The sequence below is a fragment of the Thunnus albacares genome, chromosome 6 (assembly GCF_914725855.1).
Source record: "Thunnus albacares chromosome 6, fThuAlb1.1, whole genome shotgun sequence".
NCBI lineage: Eukaryota > Metazoa > Chordata > Actinopteri > Scombriformes > Scombridae > Thunnus > Thunnus albacares.
This window is the reverse complement of record NC_058111.1, coordinates 6,185,771-6,198,750: the sequence shown is the minus strand read 5'-3', so window position 1 is coordinate 6,198,750 and position 12,980 is coordinate 6,185,771. Positions and strand designations below refer to the sequence as shown.

Genomic DNA, 12,980 nt, shown 5'->3' with positions numbered 1-12,980 from the left:
CAGCTCAACAAGGAAACAGTCTGAGGAAACACAAAGAGGGAATTTGATGCTAAAAAGACTGTAAATGTGTCAGATATCCACTTGATATGACTAACTCAGACTTATGAAGCCTCATATAAGCTTCACATTAACTTTTAAATGACTGTGTGGACACACTGTGGATTTTGGCCTTCATCACTTACACTGAAAGCACATCTGAAGGGGATCTTTTAATAGTCAGTATGAACAGGAGGAATGATTACAGTGAGGAAAACCTCTTTCACTGTTACTATGGACACCTGACTGTTGCTTTAAGACAGACTTGAAAAATTGTGTCCATTAAATTCTTGGATTAATGATTAAATTAATGAATAAACCTTGGATTAATGTGTGCAGGACAGGAATCTGTTTCCTGGTTATATTTTGTGTCTCTTCAATATATTTTCCCTCTCAAGAGGAAATGTGTTCTTTCATTCTGTTTAGCACAACTTGAGTTTAAAATAACTTGATTTACTTTTCTATATCTTTCCATCTTGTCTGGTAGCTCAGGCAGCACCAACAAGCAACAAATCTCAACTGAGCTAAAAAAAAAAAAAAAAAAAAAAGTCCTGTTTAATAATGAAAATACAGCAATTTCATTTTCACATTTTATTAAAAACATCAGTTTAGGTGAACAGCCCTCTTTAAAAAGTCTACATACAGTATCTGGGCATTCTGCCCTCAATTTCAAAATATAACAATTAAAATAAAAGTAAATAAAATAACTGCCATGGCAGTACACTAATATACCATTAGTAAATTGTCAAATATAACATTAAATTACTTATCTTGTTAACGAAATATGCCATTTATAAATAGTTTGAGACTATAGTCTAGCTATTCAGAAAAGGACATTGGCAGATAAAGCAACTTTAATCCATAAACAGCATATAAATGTACAAAAACCTGACAAACAGGCATCACGTGCTTCCTCAAACAATTCATCTCAGCGTTTCTTTTGTCACATTTCAGCAGTGTTGGCTTAAATGCTGGGTCAACATATAGGAAGGCTGGTTAGGTTACAGTTAAAACACCTTTTTCCTATGTGTTGTTCTTTTAAAAAAACAATACAACAAAAAACAACAGTACATTTAAATAACTGCACTTACGGGGTTCAAAAGGGACAATCTGGCTAAATCTTACCTGTAATTTTACCATTATAAAATAATAATAAATACAGAGTAAAACACAAACCACATGCTCACATGACTGACACTTAACGATGCATATTATTAACAAAAGTGCAATGATTCAGATGTAAACCAGACAAAACTTGTAGACCCACTAAAACAAACAGGAAATGACGTACTGATAAGTGAACGACTGTTGATAAGGTGGAAGTGAGCACCGTTCATACTCCATCAGCCAATGTGGCTGATACTGCAGCACGATGCTGAACGCCCACCAGGACTGATCAAAAAAACATTATGTCTCTACAACAGAAGTGGTTGTGACTTCAAATGTGACACCTACAGCGTCTCTGTACTGTCACATGCAATAATAGTATTGTAAAGGCTCTTTGAATAAAAGCTTCTACTTAAAAGACTTTAAAAGCTCCTTCTGAACGTGACTTTGTGCCTGTTGCCATGACAGAACACCCACGTGTGACTGTGCGCTTCCTGAGCTACAGCTGCGCTCAGACTCGCTTCTCTGACAGGAAACGTTTGAGAGACAAACAAATTCAAGTTCCAGTTTCAGCCTTCAGATGGGACATGGTTTGGCACTCAGCTGTTTGAGAGGCATTGATAGTTGTGCTTCATTTTATCAATATTCAAGCAGTTTACTACTAATAAAAGGATACATTAATGAAATGGGAATCTCACAATGGAAAACTTAAGGATACCAAGAGTAACCCAGATAAATAGAACTTTCAAGACTTCTGTAGACACTTGAAATTTCATTGAACTCATCACTGAACTCAATACTGGTTCTTAAGGATTTCTTCTTCAGGTCAAACTACCTGATACCATAAAAAATATGCATATTTGATCATTTAAAACCATATTTTTTTCTTATTGCTTGAAATCCTGACCAGATATCAAACCATCTGATATCATGCCCTTGTTATAACTCATTGATAAATATGAGGTTAAAGGATTTCTTCACAGAAGATCTGACCTATTATATTAGTGTTTCAACCGTTCTCTTTTCAACACCAGCCAAATCACATTCTCTCAGAACTCACATTAACATTTTCACTTTCAGAACACTATCAGCATCAGTGAGCTTTGCTCCACTGAACTGCATAGCTTCAAGCTGCTGCACGCTCGAAGCGACGAAGCGTTACTTGAAGCTGTGATGCATTTGACAACTTTTAGGGCAACACTGTTGAAGGAAACCGAAGTAAAATATTTAACACTTCATTATGCACTGACTCACTGCTTAGCAGTTAAAAAGACACAGCCTTATCTGGCTTACTACCCACATAGTTCTCAGTGTAACTTGACCTCCCTCATTGCCGTGTAACAAAAACTTTTCATGTTGCACAAAAACTTGCCAAAAGCATCACAGTTCCTCCTCATGCAAGCCCACATGGGGAGCATTTTCTGTCTTAGACATCAACCATTTTTACATTTCTAGAGCATTCTTACTACTTTCTAAAGCCCATAATTAACTATTTCTTGAGTAGTATAAAAAAAAGTAAATCAGGCCATTTGCTATTAGAATCTGTAGGAATCTGCATTTCAGTTTTTGTTCAAGTTGCTTCCTGTGGAAGTGGATTTCTTACAGTATGATGAAACTATCAGGACTCCACCAGAATCTCCATCAGATGCTCCAGCTCAAGTCCTTCTCTCATATGATTCTGACCAGAGAAGGGAGAAGATGGCGGTGAGGAGAGAGAAGGTGAGTTGGATGAGAAAGACGATGGGCTGAATGAGGCAAATGAAGGCAGGCACTTTAGATTCTGGTTGAGAGAAAGAGAGAAGGGGTGCGAGGGGGATGATGGGGGAGAGAAAGGTGGCAGGTATCGTAGGAGATCATCCCCAGCCGGGTATCCGCCTCCACTGCCTCTCAGCCCAAGTATACCCATGTCCCTCTCCAGCAGGGAGGTGTCTATATCCTGGAACAGATCCTCCACAGTGAGATCACTGAGGTAGCTGGACCTCATCACCTCCATGCTGGTCTCCCGCACCCTGCACTCCTCCGGCTGCTCCCAGCTGCCCCCGTAGCCTCTGACCCCCTGTTTCATCCATGCCACACCTCCCTCAGAGAACCCTGACAGGTTCTCCAAGGACCTGAGAGGTGTCCGCGGAGCTGCCTGTTGGCTTCCGTCGATGGTAGAGTCCAGTGCGGTGAGGATGGAGGAAACGGCAGCTGAAAGAGAGAAATCAGGATCGGTGGACATCGATCCCCAGTCCTCATCATCTTCTTGTACACACATCGATGTGCTTGAGTAGCAGCTTGCTGGAGACATACCTGTGGCGCAATTTGATGAAACCAGGTGACAGTTGGGAAGAGCTGACTGACTATTAGCAACCATGAATGCCGAGTGATGTTTTGCTGTAGCGACCCCTTGGAAAATACTCTCCTGCTCCCTCGTCTGCAGCACAGATGAAGAACTACAAGGTGGTAGCGGCAGCTCTACAGAGGGTGCCCTGCAAGCTTCCAGACTGATCTGCCGCAGTGTGTTGGCTATCAGAACGGACCGCCGCAGGCTGGGCTCGGGTAGCTCCTGACCACGCTGATACTTGCTCAGGGAAACTGAGAACACAAACTGGCGCTGGCTCTCCCAGGCAAGGCTGCTCCTGTCTGAAACCTCCACCTCCTCAGGTGGGAGTTTACGCTTCTGACCCTTCATGATCATCTTTACACTGCGAAGGAAGGCAGGAAACGTTAAGTCAATTTGCATGTGGCTAAAAAAAAATAATCTATTGCCGACATTTTGTAGTTGATCCATATCTCAGTTCTGCCCTTAGTACAGGAATGAGGTATTTTAGAAACTCAAAACTCTTACATTACTGCAGATGAGAGAAATAATAACAAATGTGTGTGACAAAGATGTGATAAACACAGACATTTGATAAAATTAGTGCTGAAACAAGGAGTTTCTTAACAGTAAATTAATCAATTTGCATAAAGCTGCAGTCATAGATTGCTAGAGGAAACGTTACATGTTTTAAAGGTAAATTGCCTGTGATATTACATAAATATCAAAGGAAAAAACTAAATCAGACACTTCATTAGGACATGTTATTCTTCGGTTTGATTAAATACATTTACTGTACCGTGTTTATTACAATTTTACAAGATTTTTTTTAAAGAACCGCACTTCGTTAATAGAGCTAATTAAATCTGTGCTACTGTTAAAACACGAATACGGTATTTTATCATTAAAATAACGCCGTTAATTAGTTTTATTCGTTCATCAAACTTCTCCATGAACAGTAACGTTAGCTGAGACACACAGTTAGCTCGCAATGTGGGGGTTGCACCTTCAGTTTCGTCGTGGAGGGAAAAAGAAACAGACTCGACCGAGCAATCTGAGTAATATGGAGCCAAAATGAACTGATTTAATAATCTTTGACTTACGAGACGAACACGAGCAACGTTAACCACAAACAGATTACCTTTAAACACAGATTGAAAGTAAGAAAAAACAACAGACCCGTTGGTTCACTTCCCGTTTCTCGGAAAGTTCAGTCGATGTCGCTGCTGTTGGTTAACTTCTGTTTTCTTGCCTCCTCTTTGACTCAAATAACAAATTTTAAAATAACACGTTTTACTTGACTTATTAGCTATTTTGGCTTAAAACGGTTAACGTTACAACTTAGTTTCGAGAGCCAACCCACTCAGTCTTCTCCCGCCCGTGATTTTAAGTTTTTCGCCAAAAGGTGGGGGCTGGATGTTGCGAAGGGCATTATGGGTAGTTAAATTTATGCGTCACATGACACGTTCGGCTCTAAATGGTAACCCTAGAGTAGCGAAACTCTCGCGAGCCGCTTCAAAATATTCTTATATCGCTGTTTGATGACGTGACAACACTAAGGTTAAGTTCTGATTAGGTTGAGACACAAAAACCACTTGGTTATGGTTAGTAAAAGATCCTGGTTTGGGTTAAAATGATCACTTGAAACGTGGTGTGGGTTAAAGTTAGTACTTCTTTACAAATCTCGCGAGAGTTTCGAAAATCTAGGGTTACCATATAGACACGACCGTCAGACTATAATTTGACATTACAAAACCGCATCAAATACATGCCAAACAATTTATATTGCAGATATAATAGTAATATCCCTATTAATATCATATGTAGACCTGTAAATTTACTCCTGCCCTGATCAACTGTCACCCAGACCGGATTTTCAAGCTTCTAATTATGTAATTTGCATAGCACTAATTCCTAAATGATTACATCACCGACAGAAGAGGGATGCCCATCCGCATATTGTCTTTGAATAGAAAAGTAGGGCAGATAGCAGCTGGTGATTAATGTGTGTGTGTAAAACTCTACAAAAGCTGTTTCCAGTCAGCGTGTGTTACCTCATGTTTAAGGTAAACTTACCGTAAGAAAAGAAAACTGCTGTCAAAATGCACATAATGTAGAACCGATCAATAAATCTCCCGGTCCGAGAGATTTTAAAATGTACATTTCATTGACGATTTCAATACGACGAGTATCAGAGAGCGAAAATGAGAGGAAAAACTCTTGAGCCTTCACATGTACACGTCCACAGGAAAGGTAATTTAACATTAAATAAAAGTGCGGTTGTTTAAATGAGTATTATTTCAGGCTGGCAGCGATATTTACCTGAGAGGAGAGCAGCAGTGGTCTGTACACAACAACTTCTTCTATCGTAAGCCCCCAAAATGTCAAAGTTCACAGTTTCAATTTAAATTCCACTACCCGACTTTTCACCACATGAAGCACCAGCCTACCAGCCAGCGAGTCAACTTTGAAAAACAGCTTTAGCTCCTCCTCGACCTGTTTATTGGACGGCTGAGGAAAAACATAAAGCTAACTGAACACAAAACCACTTCCTCTAAGTTCTTTCTAAATAAAAATCCATATTAGCGTACATCTGTTGAACATTTAAATTAATACGATCCAGACCTGCAAAAACCATTGTTTTCATTAATCTGTCGATTATTTTCTCTGTTTATCAATTAGCTGCTTGGTCCATAAAATGTTAGAGAATGGTGAAAGCCGAAGGTGCAACCTCAAATGTCCCGATTAACAGTCCACAACCCAAAGATATTCAGTTTATTGTCATAGAAGATTAAAGAAACCAGAAAATAGTCACATTAAGGAGCTGAAATCAGAGAATTTAATATTTGGTAACAAATCAATTAATTGATTAATCCTTGCAGCTCTATCAAAAACTATTATATGATATAGTATAATAAAATATGATTTTGTTTTTATATTTTTAACAATACATTCGAATTTAATTGGCATATGTGTTGTGAAATATCGTTATTGATCCATTATACCGGTTTTTGTATCGAGCATCCATTTAATAGATCATTTGTAGGAAATGGTTCACATTCCTTTGAGTACTTTTAAACGTACTTACTCAAAGTCCTTTTTGTGTTATTTTCATCTGTGACGCAAAATGTAAGATGTTTTTCAAGATCCAAGAACAACTGATGTACTGAATGTATAAAAGTGGTATCAATTGTTAAAAGACGCAGCAACACTTGGTCTCGATCCTTGACAAAGATTTAACATTTCCGGTATAATGCTGGCTCTCATTGGTCAACTTGACACATCTCTGTGAGAGGGAGTTGCACAACAGCTACATATGTCACTCATCTGACTGGCTGGTTGTCCTCTAGAGGGACAGACTGGTATGAGGCGAGCTGTTAATGGGAGACAGAGCAACAAGATCTCTCCAGTTCTTAATGCGCTGTGACTCACTCTGTCCCAATGTACTCACTCAAATGTAACTGAAAAACATTGTTTCTAATCCTGCATCCAATTGTGTTTTACAGCCACATGATGATCTTCCTGTTTCGTTATTATATTGTTTTTTTTATTGTTGTGTCATTAACTTTTAAGTACCCTATAATAACTGAGGAGGTTTTTTCCATGTATGTGAACTTTTTTTGTGTTCATTCTGAAATCAATTTACTTTTAAAATAAGTAGTGTTCAATTTAAATATAGGTGAGGATCATTGCGTAGCCGGCAGATTTGCTAGTTCATCTTAATATGAAGAAATAAACATTCTGATAAAGAAAAGATGGGACACTCAGTTTTAGAAGGATTGGTCTCTCAGCTTTTTTAAACGAGGAGCATGTCAGTTTAGGCTTTCTCACAGTGATCAAATCTACCTGAGTAAATGTTAAAGTCCTCTATAAGAAGAGCCATTTTAGGACTTTAACTGGTAGTTTAAGACTATAAGAGTAATCTGACATCATTTTAATAATATTCAAGTCATCAGAGTACACTATTCACCCTTGATCAACCATTACTTCTGTTACTTATTACATAAGAATATTGTGTAACTATATTGGAAAAGCACTACGCAATTGTATTATTGTAATCGTTATGTCATTCTAACAACAAATGGCCTGCAGCTACTCTCATTCACATGAGACTTCACTCTTTCCAGGCAACTTTTTATACAATAAAGTCTTTTATTTTCAAACGGGTATAAAGAGCGTCAGGAAATATCATATGACAAACATTCGATGATGGGGAACAAATCCTACAATATCAAATGTTGTTGATGTTAAAAGAAAGATTTGATGTAAAGTGATGTAAACAGCTCATAGCTAAAGCAGCAGTACAGGTTTGGCACTTAAAATGTCTCCTACGTCAGCTGGTGTTAGATTAAAATTAGTATAAAAATATAACAATGTCAGATAAGAGTTGCTCAGTTATAATCATACAAGACAAAAGGATTAGTGGTTTATCAAAACAAGAAAACTAATACTGTGAATCTACACAGATATTATTCCTTCATTTATCTGTAATTCTCAGCATACAACAAATATTTTCTCTGCAGTGTATTTCGGTGGAAGTAAAGGAAGAATTATTTGTACTCTCCCCACAGTCCCACTGTCTTGCCATCCCACTCTGAGGTGGACAGACATTTGACAAAGAAATGTCCCAGGTCGTGTTTAGATATGGCTCTTCCTCTCAGCATGTTCTCTGCCGTTGCGTAACGCTCTGTCAGAGGAAGATCGCCTGGAGAGATGCAGACAAGCAGACGATTAAAATAAAATAACTAGTCAAAGATGGGATACAGACGCAAATCTCACAGTAACACAGTAATGTTGGAAATGAAGACAAAGAACATTAAAAACAATGTTGGATCTACCTTGCACATTGTGTTTGAAGATACATATAGAAGATATAGCATATATATAGCATAAAGCAAGATACATAGATACATAAGATATTAAAACTTATGTTTGTTTCTTAGGTTTTAATATAGATCATGAAAAAGTGCAACCATAAAAAGGTTTGATCAGCATTTGCTTTACTTCCTGCAGTAATTTAGGGGAATTTCTCTTGTTTGCAGTGAAACTCTCAGTTTCTACTTCCTACTGACCACCAATGTGAGGAGGCATGACGGCCACGTAGTCCAGCCCAGACGTCTTCAGCACTGTGTACATCCTGTCATGGTCCTCTGTCACAGGAACGAGACGGGGAGGCACTTTAGAGCGATCCCACAGCAAGAAGGCTGGGAGGGAGAAGGATAAAGATGAAAAAAATGTTATATGCATGTAGTTTGAGTTGAGAATAGCAGGAAAAAACAGATTTAATTGAGTCAGTGGGATTAAGTTAAGAGACGAGGAGAAGAATCAGACAGAAAAACCCATGTGAAGAGGAAGGAGTGGAAATGAATGTCTCAGTAAGGTTTACTTCCAGTGTCTCATTTGCACTGATGTCTGTTAAATAAACCTATATTTACTTCCATTTTCTCTAGTTTGAATTTTTTATTATCAGTGCTGCGACAGAAAAATGCATAACATACAGTATACATTGTATATGTGAGATTTTAATACTTGTCTTAATGCACTGCTCATCTGAAGCCAACAGAGGCTTAAAAACAGAAAAAGAATATTTCCTAGATCAGCCACGAAACACAAACTTTGACCACTTCCAGCACTTTGTTATCATTTTTATTACAGTGAGTCGTACCTGACATGCAGCCAATAACTTTGCGGATCCCGCGAGCCTTCATGGCTTCCACGATGTTCTTGGTGCCTTCAGACATCATGCTGGTCGGGCCTGAGAACACAGATCAGAGCTGATCAGACTCTTTCTTTACTTCACCTTACCTTACCTTATATTATATTACTTCACCTTATCTTACCTTATCTTCCTTTACCTTACTTTACCTTATTCACTCACGTACATACATACTGAGGAAAGTTGCTAAATACTCCAAAAGTGTACTTAGGCACATTTAGAGCCAAGTACAGTGTTTCCACAGGCTGAACTTATACATTCACTGCACTGTATCACAGATTGCAGAGGAAAGTACACACATGGAAAATATAATATTAATGTGTTCATCAATTATTTAAAACTGAAGGGGACTGTTCTGTTACTGACTGACATTTTTAAATGCACTGTTATTAAAGCTTTTTTTCTTTTACAGCGTCACTGTTTTCCATGACTAAACATTTTTTTTCACCTTTTTGTGAACTCTTGCTTGTTTCCATGTTGTCTGAATGTTTAGTATTATGTGTTAGTTGATTGTTTACAATTAAACATTAGTAATTTATTGAAAAAATATAGAAATCATGAACATTTTCTTTAGTGTAATATTGTAAATGCTGTCCACTGGTGTATTTCAGATTGTGTCACACTGTTACAATGGTGACACATTTAAAGTGTTAAATGTCACATAAGGTTATGTGTTGTCCAAGTCTTATGGCAACCTCTAGTGAATGTTTTACATCATTACACCATTTAAAAACTACAACCCTGAATCTGAACAACACCAGTTATATAAGGAAATGTGAACTTTATCAATCAATTCCAAGAAAAATTGTGCAGTTGACCAGTCAGTGTAAACATGTGACAAGAGCCCAAAACAACCACAGCAAGAGAAACACTTTGCAACATTAGGAAAGAAAATTCAAAACTGCAGAAAAAAATATCCAAAACATGTATGAAGATCTAAGAATTGATGACTGCAAAAGCCAGGCAGCAGGTAAAGTCATGCAAATTTGAAAGAAAACTGAGCTGACTTAAACTTGCACTGTGTTTTCATCTCTTATAATGTTTTCTTGTGTGTCTTTCTTCAAACTGTGGAGCCTTACTGAGGTCGTTCCTGGTGCCTAGGATGATGATAACAGCGTCCTGGCCCTCCAGGGTCTTCTTCACATCATCTTTGTTCAGTACATCTCCCACCACCACCCTGGACGCCTTGTGGTCAGCAGGCAGCTTGGCAGGGTCCCGCACCAGCACGGTCACACTGTACCCTGAGGAAGGAAACATGGAAATGAAACAGATCCAATACATGAACTTCATCATCATGATATTCCCAGATATTAAATAAATGCCCTTAAACCCAGTGTAGTATAAAATACAGTTGTATTGTATCTTGGCAAAGATTAACATCTGTAGTGACTGTGCAGCCTAGAGCTATTTTAGGTAACCTGTATCGCTTAACACTGTGGTTATATTGCCTAACTTTGCAGGATTTCACCTTCAGTCTACAATCTTATGACATTTTCCATCAAGGTCATGCAAAAGAGGAAGAGTACAGACATTTTTTCACTATTCAGATCCAGCCTTTATTTCCCAAAATGCCTTCCAGCCAAAGAGTGTCAGCGTGTCTCTTTGGTGAACATAGCAAGGTTTACATTAAAATTCAACAGGACGACATAATTCAAATTATATTCCTGTCAAACTGGAACTGGATGAAATAGTCTTTCTCAGAAGTTCCTATAATTACTTTGCCAGTTTTGTGACCCCGCCCCTCCTGTGCACTTTGTGATCCCACCCCTCCTGTACAGGCAAGATAGTGAACAGCTTTCTACTATCAGCTCTCTATGTCACAGCCAGCTGTGACTCAGCACAATGCTGACATGTAACGTCTAACATGACTCAACAGTTCTTTGCCCGTGATGAACCACAATGGACAAGGAAATGAAAATGCTGATCAATCAAATGAAGCATATGACACACTGTAATGTGTTTACGTGAGTGTGCAAGTTTATGGTTTTGAAACTCTTTATGGATTTCAAAACGTTAGGGTTTGAGATCTGACCCTAAATCTAATTGCCTAATTCAAATGTTAATTTATCAATACATGATATTACAATCAGTAATTAGAGGATCTGACATATTTCTAAATCTAAATTTATTTATGAGAATATGAAAAAGTTCAAGCTCTGAAATGAGTTGATTAAGTTAAATCAGATTAAATTTGCTGCAATTGTCTAAAGTGTCGATGAAAGTGGGTTAGTTAATGACACAATCAAATATCACAATAATTTTGATCAATGATATGGACATATGTTAACATATTGACCTGGTGCTGCCAGAAGATTAATTAATTAATTAATTAACACACAAAGACATTTTGAGAAAGAAAGTTATGACTGAATTCAGTAATTTATAAGACATTAAGCTCTAAATCTACAGTTTGACACTGTGGAGTCTAAACTTTTCTGTCATTTTATTATGAATCATTATCATTAATCATCAGCTGTTAAGCCACTATTAACCAGAACTACAGAATAGACCTTTACATGACAGAGACTCTCATGACTTCAGGTTTATCTCCCTTTTTAACCCCTATAAGTGGGCTGATAACTAATCCTGATCCATGACACTGTCTATCAGCTCTGTTATCAACAGATAAAGTGACGCTCTGACAAGAACACACACGAACTTTCCTCTCTCTGTGCCTCAAACTCCATTTGTTGAAATAACAATGATAGGTTGCTACTCCTACAGTGACCTCCCGGGACCCATCATGGACCCCGGTTTGTTTCTGATACGGTTTGATTATCAAACTGTCACCGACACAGCTGTAATACTCTATTCCTCTCATTCCTCACCTGCAGCCACCGCTTGCGGGAGAGTCGCCAGCCCGGTCATTCCCGTAGCTCCAAATATTGCGACGTTTTTAATGGAATCCGACATTATTTGTAATAAGCGAGGTTTGCTGAACAGTGACAGCTTGTTGATCTGACTGCGGCTTGTCCCTACTAGAGGGTACTCTCACTTATAAATCACATTTGACCTGTGTAGAGAGGCGCTTCCGCAGCTCAGGCTCCTCCTCCTACACACATGCACACACAGTTAAAGGAGCCCTGCTGCTCGGATACCCCTGTTATATACATGTACATTCACTTCTATGCATCATCATACTACTCAGACATGTAGTTCACTTTGTTGATTTCTACCACCAAGCCTGAAATTTCTTGAAAGTCTTTTTGTTTTTGAAACGGTGGCCAATATAATTTCAGCTCTCTCACTGTATCTGAATTTAAATGTAAAAACTTAGTGAAATACATAAAGACTTGAATGCAGTTATAGCAGAGAAACACTGCTAATTGGTTGGAATATTTGTTTAATATTAGTCCACACCTGGATATGACTGCTGTGTTAATGGACAGGCTATGAGATGGTGCAAAACTGTGGCAGATGGCTCTTGAACAGAAGATGTAAAAAAAAAAAAAAAAAAAAAGTTCAATTAATTTCTTCAAAATTTACAATTTGCAATTTGACTTCTGATATGGCAAATACACACATTGCCACTGAGATGTCCCTGTTGTTTCTGGGGACAATTTTAGTAAGATTTTCACTAAAATGTCTCACTTTATTCTATCATCATTTCCAAATAATTTTCCTGAAAAATGTTTTAAATTAATTGGTATTAATTGGATAAAATGCAGATGATACAGTTATTTTTGGTTAGAGTATAGTTGTTGTTTTATGTTTTTTTTATGATTGGTTACATGCATACATCTTCGAAACTCTTCACACAGTCACCTTTACTGACACACTGCAGTTCATTTTACACACAAAAGCATATTCTTCCAGTAG

General features: G+C 38.0%; 2 protein-coding genes across 4 annotated transcripts; both read right to left on the bottom strand.

Annotated features, from left to right (window-relative positions):
* Positions 1-612: 612 nt before the first annotated feature.
* On the bottom strand, positions 613-5,927 carry sertad3 (SERTA domain containing 3). Of its 3 annotated transcripts, XM_044354746.1 has the most exons (3): positions 4,625-5,011; positions 3,436-3,830; positions 613-3,333 (listed from the first exon to the last, which is right to left on the bottom strand). In XM_044354746.1, the coding sequence occupies exons 2-3, from the start codon at positions 3,821-3,823 to the stop codon at positions 2,762-2,764; spliced, it is 960 nt and encodes a 319-aa protein (XP_044210681.1). In that variant the 5' UTR covers positions 3,824-3,830; positions 4,625-5,011; the 3' UTR covers positions 613-2,761. The 3 variants fall into 3 exon arrangements, with proteins under 3 accessions (XP_044210681.1, XP_044210680.1, XP_044210679.1); XM_044354745.1 differs by lacking the exon at positions 4,625-5,011 and adding an exon at positions 5,768-5,927 and having other exon boundaries at positions 613-3,830; XM_044354744.1 differs by having other exon boundaries at positions 613-3,830; positions 4,625-5,010.
* Positions 5,928-7,577: 1,650 nt separating this feature from the next.
* blvrb (biliverdin reductase B) lies at positions 7,578-12,157 on the bottom strand. The gene is made up of 5 exons (XM_044355206.1): positions 11,990-12,157; positions 10,241-10,402; positions 9,111-9,200; positions 8,518-8,649; positions 7,578-8,150 (listed from the first exon to the last, which is right to left on the bottom strand). Exons 1-5 carry the CDS (start codon positions 12,072-12,074, stop codon positions 7,996-7,998), a joined length of 624 nt encoding a protein of 207 aa, XP_044211141.1. The 5' UTR covers positions 12,075-12,157; the 3' UTR covers positions 7,578-7,995.
* Positions 12,158-12,980: the final 823 nt, after the last annotated feature.